This window comes from Bufo bufo, chromosome 4 (genome assembly GCF_905171765.1).
Source record: "Bufo bufo chromosome 4, aBufBuf1.1, whole genome shotgun sequence".
NCBI classification, from domain to species: domain Eukaryota; kingdom Metazoa; phylum Chordata; class Amphibia; order Anura; family Bufonidae; genus Bufo; species Bufo bufo.
The window spans coordinates 167,133,048-167,147,119 of record NC_053392.1 but is presented as its reverse complement, the minus strand read 5'-3'; the positions used below and the strand labels follow the sequence as shown (position 1 = coordinate 167,147,119).

Genomic DNA, 14,072 nt, shown 5'->3' with positions numbered 1-14,072 from the left:
GAAATTAGGCATCACTGTGTGTTCTCTCTTGGGAATACTGAACAGTCCAAAATACCATGTGGAGCACAAGATGCCAGCCTCCAAGTCCCAGTTCACCAAAGAACAAAAAAAATGCAGCAAGCCAGAATTAAAATGAAGGATATTGTCCTATTATTAACACAATAACTGCAGTGTTTTGAACCATATCCAATTCTTTCTTAAAGGCGTTGTCCCATGAAAAATAGTTTACAGTTTTCAAACCAGCACCTGCATGTGAATACTTTTGTAATTGCACGTAATAAAAAAAATTTGCATAACCACTGAGTTATCCAATAAAATGTTCCTGTATAGTGTAACCTGCTTTGTTTTTTTTCTTATTTCTTTGACCTGCTCACTGAGAAGGCCGCACATGCTCAGTTTCATCCTTCAGCTGCCTCCTGAGCTGTGATAGGGAGAGCTGAGACACGCCCCCTTAGCTGCAGCAGAAAAGACACTCCCCTTGAGCTGCCAGCGTGATATAAATCTAGCAGAACAATGAATGGGGAGATCTCTGGATCCATGTGAGGTGCAGGGCTGGTTCTAGCTTTGTTAGAAAGAGATTGTCATGTACTATATGATGTCAGATTATCATTTTTGAAAAAAAAAAACACAATGCAACAGTGCTCTGCAAACTCAAATAAAGTACAATAATGCCATAGTTATAGAAAATATTCTGGTGCTAATGCTATGCTTATTTTGTAAATTTGAGATTCCTGGCAAATACATTTTGTACAAAATTATTTGGGCCCGTCTGCCAAACATCAATCGATCTCTATAAGACGAGAACCTAACACTAAATACTACCTGTTATGTGCCATACTGGCCGCCATAAAATACAGGGAATGCAGGTTCCACATGCATGCTGGGTCCACTCTGAGTTTTACCATTTTTTGTGACATAATGGCCTCCATTAAATCCAGGGAATGCAGGTACCAACATGCATGCTGAGCCCACTCTATACCTCTCCTGGTGCCAGACGGCTTCCAATGAATGCAGGGAGAGCAGGTTACAGTTTTAGGCCTCATGCACGCGGCCGAGAGTGGTCCGTGGTAACCCGGCCGGGATTCCTTCCGACAGCAGGAGCGCACAGCGTCATTGGTTGCTATGACGCCGTGCGCTTCATGCCGCCGCTGCTGTACAGTGATATACTCGCATGATCCCGTGTGCATGAGGCCTAATACTTATACTAATTAAAATCAGCATATGGGGCAGATAGGCTGGTCAGGGGTGCAAGACTAAGGCTACTTTCACACTTGTGTTTTGGCTTTCCGTTTGATCCGCTCAGAATGCATCAGTTTGCCTCCGATCAGTCTCCATTCCGCTCTGGAGGAGGACACCAAAACGCTGCCTGCTTGACAAAACTGAGCCAAACGTCCTGGCACACAATGTAAGTCAATGGGGACGGATCCGTTTTCTCTGACACAATCTGGCACAACAGAAAACTGATCCATCTCCCATTGACTTTCAATGGAGTTCATGACGGATCTGTCTTGGCTATGTTACAGATAATATAAACAGATCCGTTCATGACGGATGCATGCCGTTGTATTATTGTAACGTATCCGTTTTTGCAGATTCATGGCGGATCCGCCCAAAACGTGAGTGTTAAAGTAGCCTAACTAGAGTTAGCCACACATCCAGGTCAGTACAACTGCAACTGCACTGATTTTCATTTTTTACATTAGTCTTGGGATAACCCCTTCAACCCCTTAAGGACCAGGCCATTTTTGCAAATCTGACCAGTGTCACTTTATTTGTGAATAGCTTTAAAACGCTTTTACTTATCCAGGCCATTCTGAGATTTTTTTTGTGTCACATATTGTACTTCATAACACTGGTAAAATGGAGTAAAAAAAAAATCTTTTTTATTTATAAAAAAAAATACCAAATGTACCAAAAATTTAGAAAAATTAGCAAATTTCCAAGTTTCAATTTCTCTACTTCTATAATACATAGTAATACCTCCAAAAATAGTTATTACTTTACATTCCCCATATGTCTACTTCATGGTTGGATAATTTTGGGAATGGCATTTTATTTTTTTGGGGCGTTACAAGGCTTAGAAGTTTAGAAGCAAATCTTGAAATTGTTCAGGAATTTTCCAAAACCCACTTTTCAAGGACCAGTTCAGGTCTGAAGTCAGTTTGTGAGGCTTACATAATAGAAACCACCCAAAAATGACCCAATTTTAGAAACTACACCCCTCAAGGTATTCAAAACTGATTTTACAAACTTTGTTAACCCTTTAGGTGTTCCACAAGAGTTATTGGCGTAAATGGAGATGAAATTTCAGGATTAAAATTTTTTGTCAAATTTTCTATTTTAATCCATTTTTTCCAGTAACAAAGCAAAGGTTAACGGCCAAACAAAACTCAATATTTATTGCTCTGATCCTATAGTTTATAGAAACACCCCATATGTGGTCGTAAACTACTGTACGGGCACATGGCAGGGTGCAGAAGGAAAGGAACACCATATGGTTTCTGGAAGGCAGATTTTGTGGTATTTTTATAGTTCAGGTTCTTACGGACGCGGCGATACCCAATATGTATACTTTTTTTTATTTATTTTAGTTTTACAAAATAATATTTAAAAAAAAACTAAAAAATCTCAAGTCTCAGAGCAATATATATATTTTTTTTTAGGCGATTGTCTGTGGCCAAATAGAATTAAAATTGGGGAAGGGGATTATAAATTTAGCACTCCATGGAAGTGTGGTACTCCCTGAAGTAACCGTCAATGCAGAGGCCCGGATGATCGGGGCACGTGTCACACTAAGTGGTGGTGTCCTTCCGTATCCCCCTCTCGTGACACACTCTGCACTTTTTTTGGGACTGTCCCTTCTTTCCTGTATGGGGGACCACACCTGGAAAGTGTTAGGCAGGGACGACCTGGGCGCCTCCAGTTCCCGAGCTACTCCAGCCTGCTCTTTCCAGGTCAGAAAAGATCAGGGTCTTGATGACTGCCTCATAGAACTGCAGGAATTTCCCTGTGCTGCCATCGCTCCGGGACAACACAAAAGAGTTGTACAAGGCAACCTGTACCAAGTAGACTGCAACTTTTTTGTACCATGCCCGTGTTTTGCGCATGGCGTTATATGGCTTGAGGACTTGATCAGAGAGATCAACTCCTCCAATATACAGATTGTAGTCCAGGATACAATCGGGCTTGAGGACCGTTGCCGCGGTACCTCACACAGGGACAGGGGTGATGCAGTTACCGTGAATTGTGGACAGTACAAGGACATCCCTCTTGTCCATATATCTGACCAGCAACAGGTTTCCACTGGTAAGGGCACTGGTCTCACCCCTGGGATAGGTACCTAGAGGGGGTGGGTAGGGAGGCCGCGTTGATTTTTTCAAACGGTCCCACAAGCGGACGTGGATCTGGCGGAGAGGGACTGGAACAAAGGGATACTAGTATAAAAGTTATCCACATAGAGGTGGTAACCCTTATCTAGCAGTGGGTGCATAAGGTCCCACACAAGTTTCCCGCTAACACCCAGAGTAGGGGGACATTCTGTGGGCTCAATACGGGAATCTCGTCCCTCGTACACACGGAACTTGTAAGTGTACCCTGAGGTACTCTCACAAAGTTTGTACAGCTTCATGCCATACCTCGCCTGCTTCGAGGGAACATACTGGCGGAAAATGAGTCTCCCCTTGAAAGCAATGAGAGACTCATCAACAGCGACCTCCCTTCCAGGTACATAGGCCTCCAAAAATTTGGCCCTGAAAAGTGATCGATGACCGGGGGGGGGGGGGGTCGGAATGCTGCGTGTCATGGCCAAACAGTAGAGTGGGGTCTGGTAGAGGACGCCCCCACTCCAGTACTGCCTAACACTGGTTTTTTTTTTGACTAGGCCCATGTGCAGCACGGGGCCCCAAAACATCCGCATCTCGGCTGCACTGACCGGAGTACAGCCACCGGACCTAGCCAAAAAGGAGCCCGGGTGTTGAGCAATTAACTGTTTGGAGAACAAGTTCGTTTGCTCCACCATCAAATTCACAAAGTGGTCACTGAAAAAAACCCTTAAAAAGTAATATTCAGTGAAGCCCACTGGATTCCTGGTTGGCCAACAAAGTCAGGAATCACGGGCTCAAAATCCTCTGGGGTACACCAGACAAGTTCACCGGTAGGCGGCTCAGGTGGACTTATCTGGTGGGCCGTAAAACCAGTATGAGCCGCAGGGCTGCTCATACTAGTGTGGGCCACAGGGTCCCTGGCATGGGGGTCCCCTGTCTCCGCCGCCTTGGGGGCTCATAATCACTAGATGATGAGGAGGACGCGGATGACAAGAGGAAAGTGGGGTCATCCTCGTCCTCACTGGGGCTCTCAGAGTCAGAGACCAGCAGGGCGTATGCTTCCTCAGCCGAGAACGTCTGGCGGGCCATAGGGGAGTGTGTGTAAAACTTTATTTAGTGTAAGTGTGTGGGGGGGATGGGTGTTCACGTTCACTTATACCCTACCCTAACCCACCCTAAACCTAACAGAAGAAAAAAATATAAAACTAAATAAATAAAAAAAATGAAAGCCTCAAAAATTTGAAAAAAAAACATAAAACCATTCAAACTTGCTGATCAGTGAGGTGGGCGATGTGCTAACAGTGGCCAAACGCTAAGAGTGCCAACCACAGTCAGCGCACGCCAAAAAAATTATTGCGCCCCAAAAAGGGTGTGTGTGTGTGTGGGGGGGGAAGGGCGGCAGGCTGCAGAACCCCTCGGGGGGTCTAGGGTCACACAGCTGAGTGTGCTTGTTTTTTCTAGGGAGCTATCATTGGGAGAAATAAAATGGCTGCCATCCTATTAGTACATATAAAACCTGTCCTAATCACAAAGAGCTGCCTTATCCTCCTCTGTACTATGTTGTGTGTACTAATAGGACAGCAGTCATTTTATTTGTCCTAATGATTGCTCCCTAGACAAGCCATTGTAACTAAACTAAAAGGTATTTGGGAATATATTTATAATATAGTAAATAAGTATTTTCGTTTTCTTAATTCTTCGAGAACCTCTTTAAATCTCATAATGTCCATGTGTGTAAATAGCCTGTATTGATTTAATTTGTATGTGGATTGAGAAACAATCTAATATGGTTGAAAAGGTTACATAGTAGCCATACATAGCCAACAGTGGTTGGATGACTTGGGCCTTGGAGGAACATAGCAAGGACTTATTATGTTAAAGAGATTGTACAGGAACAGAAAAACATAGCAAGAAGATGCATCATACCTGCCGATGGTTTGTGTCTGGTATTGCAGCTCATCTTCATTACAAATAATGGGGTTGAGATGCACTACCACACACAACCTATGGAGAGCTGTGGGACTGTTTGTCAGAAGGCAGCCATATTTTTTTTTATTCTACACAACCCTTTTATTCTGTTTTATCAATTTTACATTAAGCAATCTCTGTAAGCGTAATGATATTAAAATTCTATAATGTTCTTGCAGTATTCCCTCATAACCAAGGACACAAAACCCAATAGTTGTACCAGGAAATTTGAGGTTGGGCAGAGGTGCACAAAAAGCATCCTTTTGATGTGAAAGGCACCATTGTGCTAGAACGTGTGGAGGTACAATATATCAGCAGATGCCACTGACTTAACAAGCTAGCTTATTTCTCAAGTGTGTGCAAGCACTCAGCAGCTGTTTTATTCATTTTCTAAACACAGTAAGTGTCTTTATTTATTTCTAAAATTAAAATGCCACCTCCAAAACATAAAGGCCGGGTTCCCTTTGTTTCTACAACCTGTTAAATAATCTGATGGTTAACAACTCCACATAATGCAAGTAAGTCAGAATGTGTGCTCCTACTTTAGCTTAGCAGATTAGTCAGGAGAGTGAGCTCTGGAAAGCCTTTTCTTATATTTAAAGGGGTTCTCCGAGGGTAGACCTGTCCTCAGGATAGGTCATCCATATCAGACTGATGGGCGTCCGACTTCTGGTACGGCCATCGATCAGCTCTTTGCAGAGGCTGATGCGCTCCATTGGGCGCTGCAGTCTCTTCCTAGGCCAATAAGGTAACGCTTGTTGGTCACTTGGCCTACGTGCAGCTCAGTCCCATTCAAGTGACTGGGCCTGGGCTGCAGTGCCTCTGCGTGGTACTCTGTGTGAAGGATGCAGTGCTAGTCAGAGCTGCGACCCTTTCAAAGAGCTGATTGGCGGGAGTCGGACCCCCACTGATCTGATATTGATGACCTACCCTGAGGATAGTTCATAAATCTTGTACTCCTGGAAAGCCCTTTTAAAAGGTAGGCCCACGTGGGACATATTTTGCTGTAGAAAAATAGCTGCGGATATTGATGCAAATCTACATCAAAATCCAAGACAACAAAATACACTTGAATCAAATGTTTTGATTTTGCTGCAGATTTCACTGTCAAAATATAATGTAAAATCTACACCATATGTCACTTTCCATGAGGTTCCCACACACTTTTTAAAGCACCATGTAAAAGGAATTTTTGTGAAATCCCATCTGTGTCCTGTCCGCAGCTGTGTCGCAAATGATAGAACATGTCCTATTCGTGTCTGTTCTGTGGGCAAAAATAAGCTTTTTGACAATGGGGCCTGCGGAAAATGCGGGATGCACATGGTCAGTATCTGCATTTTGTGGATCCTAGGTTTGTGGACTGCAAAAGGGATACAGTTGTGTCAATTTAGCCTAAATATGCAAATTGACCTTAAAATAAGATTAAAATTTGGTTCCCTATTTTGTGTTGGTCGTTTTGACATATGTACAGTTTTATGGGAACAGGACCACCATGGCAAAAGTTTTGGTTGGGTCGATGTTTTCCTTTGATTTTATTTTTTACTTTTTAAAATTTATTTTTAGCACATAACATGTCCCCCAAGAGGTCATTAAAAGACTTCTGGGGCGCCCAATTTTCATTTTTTTTTATAGCATTTTGCACTTTTCCAGTGTAACTGGAGCCTCAGTTATAGGGAAAAACAGCCACTCTTTGGGAGGTTTGTACATGGCAGAGTTGATCAGGGTCTGCTTAGACACCCGGAAATCATATGATCTCTGGGTCCACTATTCCCTGCATAGCGCTCATTGGGTGCCATGAGCAGAGGAGAGGGCAGACTCAGTAATACACTGCTTCTGTCTTCTCCTCTCCACGGCTGTCACTGACAGATGGGGACCTGACCTGTTCCTGCCAAATTGCAGGAGCTTTAATCAGGTGCCGTACGGCGCTCTGGATTAAAGCCCAGTACCAAACGCTGTTATGGAGTTAAACCATGATTATGATTGGATTGTTAATTATTTCACCCCTGAAGGGTTATGGCCACACTTGGCAAGTCCACAGCAGGAAATCCTCAGTGGAACTACTGGAATTCTACATTTTGTTGTGAAAATCTTTGTGGATTTGCTGTGACTTTCAGTGCAGAAGATAATGATATGCTATAAATGGAAATATCCCTTTAACACATGCAATAAAAACTGTATGTCAGCAAACGGCAATCTATAAAACAAGTCTAACTTGTAAAACCCTTTTGATTATAGAGGAAGGAATAAAAAAAGGAGTACTGATCAAGTGGGAAATTGAGCTTTTATTTTGATACTTTACATAATGTGATATAAAAAGGTTTAATTTTACACAGGTATAATGACTTTCTACATTAATATAACCTTCATAGTACAGTAGATAAGTTCTTGAGTATAGGCTCCTGCCCAAAGTGCATAAATCCAGAGAAATTATAGAAAGTTGAAAACCTTAAAATATACTCTCATCCAAAGAGAGATTATTTATTTTATTTTTTATTTAACAGATTGAAGAAAATACGTATGTCTTTATAAGCACTGCTCGTAAGATCTGCTGTAAAAGCAAATAACTAAGCTGCATAATAAATAGTTAAAATTATAAGTCTGACCTATCTATTGTATTGGTAGCATTTTAAACCCGCACTTTACCTAGAAAATGGGTTTGTGCATCATGCCACACTTGTCACTTCTTTGTATGTCATTCCTCCTGCAAACCTAGTCTTCAAAAGTATGTCCATTGTGCATAGCAAAGCGTATACATTGAAATGCTGCACCTCTAATCTGTGCTTAGAAGCCCATGAGATGTTTCAGTGCTAAGAAAAAACGCATGCAGATACGGTTTGATCGTGTCCATGTCTTATCCCTAGTGTCCACTACTACTAGTAAAGCTTTCATCACCTAGCAGCTTTTCTTATTCAATATTCTGTAAAATTTCTTTTAAGTTTGCCTGCAACCTCAAGACTTAATAGGCGGTATTTAGGTCATTTATTAAAGACCTTTTGTTGTGGTGAAAAATAAGATTATTACATAGCATCAGATGCGTCAAGCACTTTTCACAAATTATGCCATTTAATAATTAAACAGTATTCCGTTCTTGAGAATCTCTTTCCAAGTTGTGCTGGAGCTGCACCACCACAGTTCCAGGGTTGTGCTCTTCATCACTGCTGTCACTGTCATCTGCGTCATCGTCATCTGCGTCATCGTCACCATCGTCTTCATCAGATGACTCCACTATGCTCTGCTGAGAGCGCGATTCAGATATTGCTCCAAATGACTGGGTGCTGGCAGATGGCACAGGTCGCAGTAGAGGGGTATTTTCTGAAACATCATTATCTTCTTGGCTGCTGTCCGAATCAGACTCAGAATCTCCATGGGATGGGACAACCTTTTGCTTGCAGACAGGGCACGTTTTCTTTGTTTTTGTTAACCATGGGTCAACACATTTGCAGTGATAAGCTGATAAAAGAAAATCTATTAAGACATCTGTCCAAATGATCTGGATTATTAAAACAAGTATATTATTTATAAAAAAATAAAATATGAGAAACATTCTTGAAATGGAATTTATCATGTAGAGAAAGTTAATACCAGGCACTTACTAATGTATTGTGATTGTCCATATTGCCTCCTTTGCTGGTTTGATTCATTTTTCCATCACATACACACTTCTCATTTCCACGGATTACGACCATCGCTGGAGCCAGATAAAGGGTGGCTGGGACAGGATCTGCTGCACATGCGTGCCTATGCGCACTCCCACGGACCTGGCCACCGGAGATTCCAGTGCATTTTCCGACAGCGTGCAAGCACGGCCACTGCTGCTGGATTGCAGGGTGGTCATAACCATGGATACGAGCAGTGTATAATGTGATGGAAAAATAAAACCAGCCAGCAAAGGAAGCCATATGGACAGTCACAATACATTAGCAAGTGCCTTGTATTAACTTTCTCTACACGATGAATGCCATTTACTGAAGTGAGACAACTGCTTTAAATGATTCGGTGATTCTCTCCTTTCAGCCAAGGAGCAGTACACAATTGTTTCATTTCCTCCCTTGCTACCAGGAGAGAAAAAAAATTATTAGTGAAGTAAACAAGCATTCTTCTCTTACATCACACACTATTTTTAAAATTTATATTCGATCTACATTATATTGACATCAATAAAGTCTAATAAAAAGCAAAATCCTAGATCAAAATATATATATATTTTTTTTTTAAATCAAACACTACTCCCTCTCTGAACTGTTCCTCTCTCCTTCCACTTAAAACTTAAATGGGTATTTCCATCTAGGACACTGATGGCATATCGCTAGTCTATGCCATGAGTGGCAGAAAGGAGCAGGTCCTACAAGTTGAACCCATACATATCTCTAGAACGGGGCCCCTAGAATTGAACTATAGCACACTGGGCATGCACAGCTTGCTCTCCATTCACTGTTATGGGACTGTTGGAAATAGTAGAGTCATTTTTGGCACTTCCATAGAAGTGAGCGGAGAGAAGCTGCACATACATGGTGGCTCTTCCTTCACTTCAGGGGCCCCGATATGGAGATAGGAGCGGTTCCCAGAGGTGGAATTCAGGCTTACCTGACAATGATAGCAAATGCAAGTGATATGCCATCAATATCCCAGATGGGGATTGGACCAGAGCTGTGATACTGTCCAATAACCACAGTGTCACAGCTCTAGTCCACTCCTTGTTGAGTGTTGCACCCCTGTGACAGTAAATGGCCGGACTAGAAAGGCACAGATTGAGGCTAGGCAAAAAAAAAAAAAAAAAAAAAAGGACCAGAATCTGTAGAGCAGCAGCTACAGCCAAGTAATGTCACTCGCCATTTTTAAAGGACATGACAGGCCCTCTTTAAATCTTAAATTAACATAAAAAGGTGGGAGAATTGTGCAGTCCTGGATGACACATGGAAACCAGTTAACCCCTTAAACCACAGCCCTATAATAGTGTGTCGCTGTAAGTTGATAGTTAGGCCTCAGTAACATACTACTATTGCATTGTGATGGTGCATGCTTAAAGGCTATAGACACCTTTGTGCACTAAAAATCAATAAACCCATATTTTACCGTAATCCAGCACATAATAAAATTGCACTCGTTTGTTTACTGGTATTAGCTTTGCTTCACATGCTCTCAGATATGCTCTTCTATGAGTTTTGCTCAATGCAGTCATCTCCTGTAAAGGCTCTGTGGGAGCGTTCCTGTTGATTTCACATGCAACAGCGCAAGCACAAGCTCTGCTGCCCCGCCCCCACATCCTGTTACATAGCACAGCTAGCAGCCACTTGCATATAGGCTGCTGGAACTTGCAAGTAACTTGGTAGTAAGATTTTATTCCAATACACAACATGGTGAGTCTTACAGAATGCTACAGCCTGTAATCAGCAGATCTATTTCTCACTTTCCATTCCGTAGAAAGTCCCTTTTTTGTAGACACAATAGATATTTCTGCTGATAACGTTAGTGCGCGATCTATAGTCAGAACCATGGAGTTATAAGCAGGGTATAGATCTCATTACATGCACTCCGTTCTGAATACAGTTGTCTGCAGTCCACACAGCGAACGCTCACTTTTCCCACACAGATTAGTACAGTGTGACGACACACAATGCTATGTACACAGTGAGGGAGATTTATCAAAACTGGTGTAAATTAGAACTGGCTGAGTTGCCCATAGCAACTAATCAGATTCCTCATTTCATTTTCCAATGAAGCTGTGAAAAATGAAAGGTGCTATGGGCAACTAAGCCAGTTCTACTTTACACCAGTTTGCGGATCCGCCAAACACTGTCACCGGCCATGTGTGTTCCGCATTTTGTGGACCGCACATGGCCGACACTATGATAGAAATGCCTATTCTTGTCCGTGGCTGGGGACAAGAATAGGACATGCTCTATTTTTTTGCGGGGCTGCGGAACAGAAGTGCGGATGTGGACAGTACATGGTGTGCTGTCAGCATCTTTTGTGGCACTCTTGAAAATAAATGGGTCCGCACAAAAAGAAAAGAACGGAGGCGGACCCATTATGCGGACGTGTGAATGGACCCTTAGTTATGGTCCGTGGTAGCGGAATCCATAATGGAATTCTTACATAACCCGAACCTTGTACTCCAAACTTGAAAACACAAGTTCGCTCATCCCTAGTTGCGACCACAGGGGTGAATGAAGTGTTTTTCTTTTCACTCATTTTTTGTGAGTGCGTTGCCATTTTCTTAAATTCTTATATTGTCCTGGATTTGTTTCCGGATCCATTGGCCTGCATAATTTTTATAGAGCAGGTTGTAACGATGCGGCGATACCTAATGTGTCTATTTTTTTCATTTTGGATCTACACAATAAAAGCTTAAAATTTTTTTTTTATAAAAAAAAATAAATAAATGTTTTTGTGTTTCCCTTTTCTGAAAGCCATAATTTTTTTATTTTTTGGGCGAATGTCGTAGGTAGGGGCACATTTTTTGCGGAATCATTCTTTTGATCACTTTTTATACTATTTTTGGGGAAGCGAGTTAGGGAAATTTTTTTATTCTATTCTTGAAGATACAGTGGGTCTGATGGTTTGCAATACACTGTATAGTCTACTGCAGTATATTTTCAATTACATTTTGTCTGCTTAGGCTCTTGCCTTTTCAGATATACCACAGCAAGCCGGACGCCTAGCAGCCTTCAGAGTGTGGGGGGAGGGAGGGATGGAGGACGCTGCGCCGGCCATCCTGAAGGAAGGTGGGGGTTTATGCCCCTTCCATCCAAAAAAAGCAAATGGAAAAAAATAAAATAAAAAATCTTTTATCCTTTCCAAACAAATATAAAAAATATAAAAAACTATACATAATTGGTAGCTATGTATTTCATTTTTATTAATTCCACTTACATAAAAACGCAATAAAAGTGAATGGGTTTCAGCTGCAAAACCAAGCACAGCCACTATATAATGTACTGTGCTGTGTTTGGTGTACTATGACGATCAGGGGAGTTGCCGAAAAATTGAACCCCCACTGATGTGATATTTATGACCGATCCTGAGGACAGGTCATCAATATTTTACTACAGGAAAACACCTTTCATTTTAACATGGGAATCTAAGGGCAGAAAATTTCAGATCATCCTGCTGTTGTATACCTCCTTCTGCACACACAGAGCTGATATCTATTCCTTACCTCTTTTCATATTTTGCCTGTAGGGCATTAGAAATAACACATTTTGCTGATGTAGGGGCTTGAAAGGGAACGTTTGGCTCAATTCTGGCATAAAAATCTGTCTCAAAAGTAAGCCAATACCAGTAGTTGGTACAGAGTCAGGGATCGTTTAGACAGCCATATGAATGAGTCCGCATCAGTTTTGCAATTTTGCGGAACAGGTGCGGACCCATTCATTTCAACGGAGTCGCAAAAGATGGTTCCGGTCCGTGGCTCCACAGAAAAGAGTGCTTGTCCTATTCTTTTCCGCAATCGCGGACAAGAATAGGCATTTGTTATTACCGTATTTTCTGGCGTATAAGACGACTTTCTAACACTAGAAATTATTTTCAAAAGTCGGGGGTCGTCTTATACGCTGGGTATACTCAGATGCGATGGTATATTCTAACCCCCAGGCGTTCCCATGGTGACGGGGACGCTTGCCTGGGGGTTAGAATATACAGGGCCACGCCGCTCACAGGAGTACATTTATAAACTGTAATGAGTAACTTTAACCATCGCTGATCTCTTTACTTGGATACCTTACTCTGAGCTCCGGTAAAAGCAGGCAATGCGGGCGGCGCTCACTCACTGATGTCACATGCCTGCTCCTCCCACTAGGCGGCGCAGGCACGTGACGTCAGTGAGTGAGTGCCGCCCGCATTGCCTGCTGTTACCGGAGCTCAGAGTAAGGTATCCAAGTAAAGGGATCAGCGATGATTAAAGTTAAAGTCACTGATTAGTTTCTAAATGTACTCCTGTGAGCGTCGGGGAGAGGGATCTGTGGATGGCAATGTTTAGGGGGGGGAGATCTGTGAATGGCACCATTTAGGGGAGGGGGGGGGGGGGTCTGTGGATGGCACCGTTTGGTGGGGGGATCTGTGGATGGCACTGTTATGGGGAGGGGGATCTGTGGATGAGACATATAGCATAAGATGCTATATAGTGTCATCCACAGATCCCCTTCTCCATAACAGTGTCATCCACAGATCCCCTTCTCCATAACAGTGTCATCCACAGATCCCCTTCTCCATAACAGTGTCATCCACAGATCCCCTTCTCCATAACAGTGTCATCCACAGATCCCCTTCTCCATAACAGTGTCATCCACAGATCCCAGTCAGTTCCCTGGACTGGAGAAGATAGTCTTGAAGACAGGGAGGACTGGGTATTCAGGGGTAAGTCTTATACGGCAAGTATAGCCCAAAACCTTTATTTAAAAAAAATATGGTATGATTGTTGAACGCACACGGCCGGTGTTTTGTGGATCTGCAAAGCACTATGGCAGTCTGAATGGGCCCCTTCAAGAGAAAAGTTTCTCTCCCTGTACCAGATTGATCATCCAGCCTGAGCCCCTGTGATAAATCTGGTGCAGGTCTAGACAGCCTATCTATCCTTACACCATCTTTAGGATTAGTAAATCTGGGCCAATACCATGTAGGACCAACTCAACTGAATAAAATATCTTTCACTTTGTGATCAGTTGCTTCATACCGAAAAAATTATTTTTAATCCTTATGCAAACAAACACTTAAGTGCCCAAGAATGGGCCCAAACCACTCTGTGCACCCTCTGTCCTCCTGCTTCATCCTCACTCTCCTTAA

The 14,072-nt window shown here is 42.5% G+C and overlaps 1 protein-coding gene across 2 annotated transcripts in view; it reads right to left on the bottom strand.

The window, feature by feature from the left end:
* Nucleotides 1-7,553: 7,553 nt before the first annotated feature.
* RNF13 (ring finger protein 13) overlaps nt 7,554-14,072 on the bottom strand; it is a 112,945-nt gene continuing 106,426 nt past the window's right edge. For both annotated transcript variants that reach the window (XM_040428077.1, XM_040428079.1), the window contains one exon: nt 7,554-8,741. In XM_040428077.1, coding sequence (XP_040284011.1) covers nt 8,362-8,741 — 380 coding nt within the window. In that variant the 3' untranslated portion in view covers nt 7,554-8,361. The remainder of the gene's footprint in view (nt 8,742-14,072) is intronic.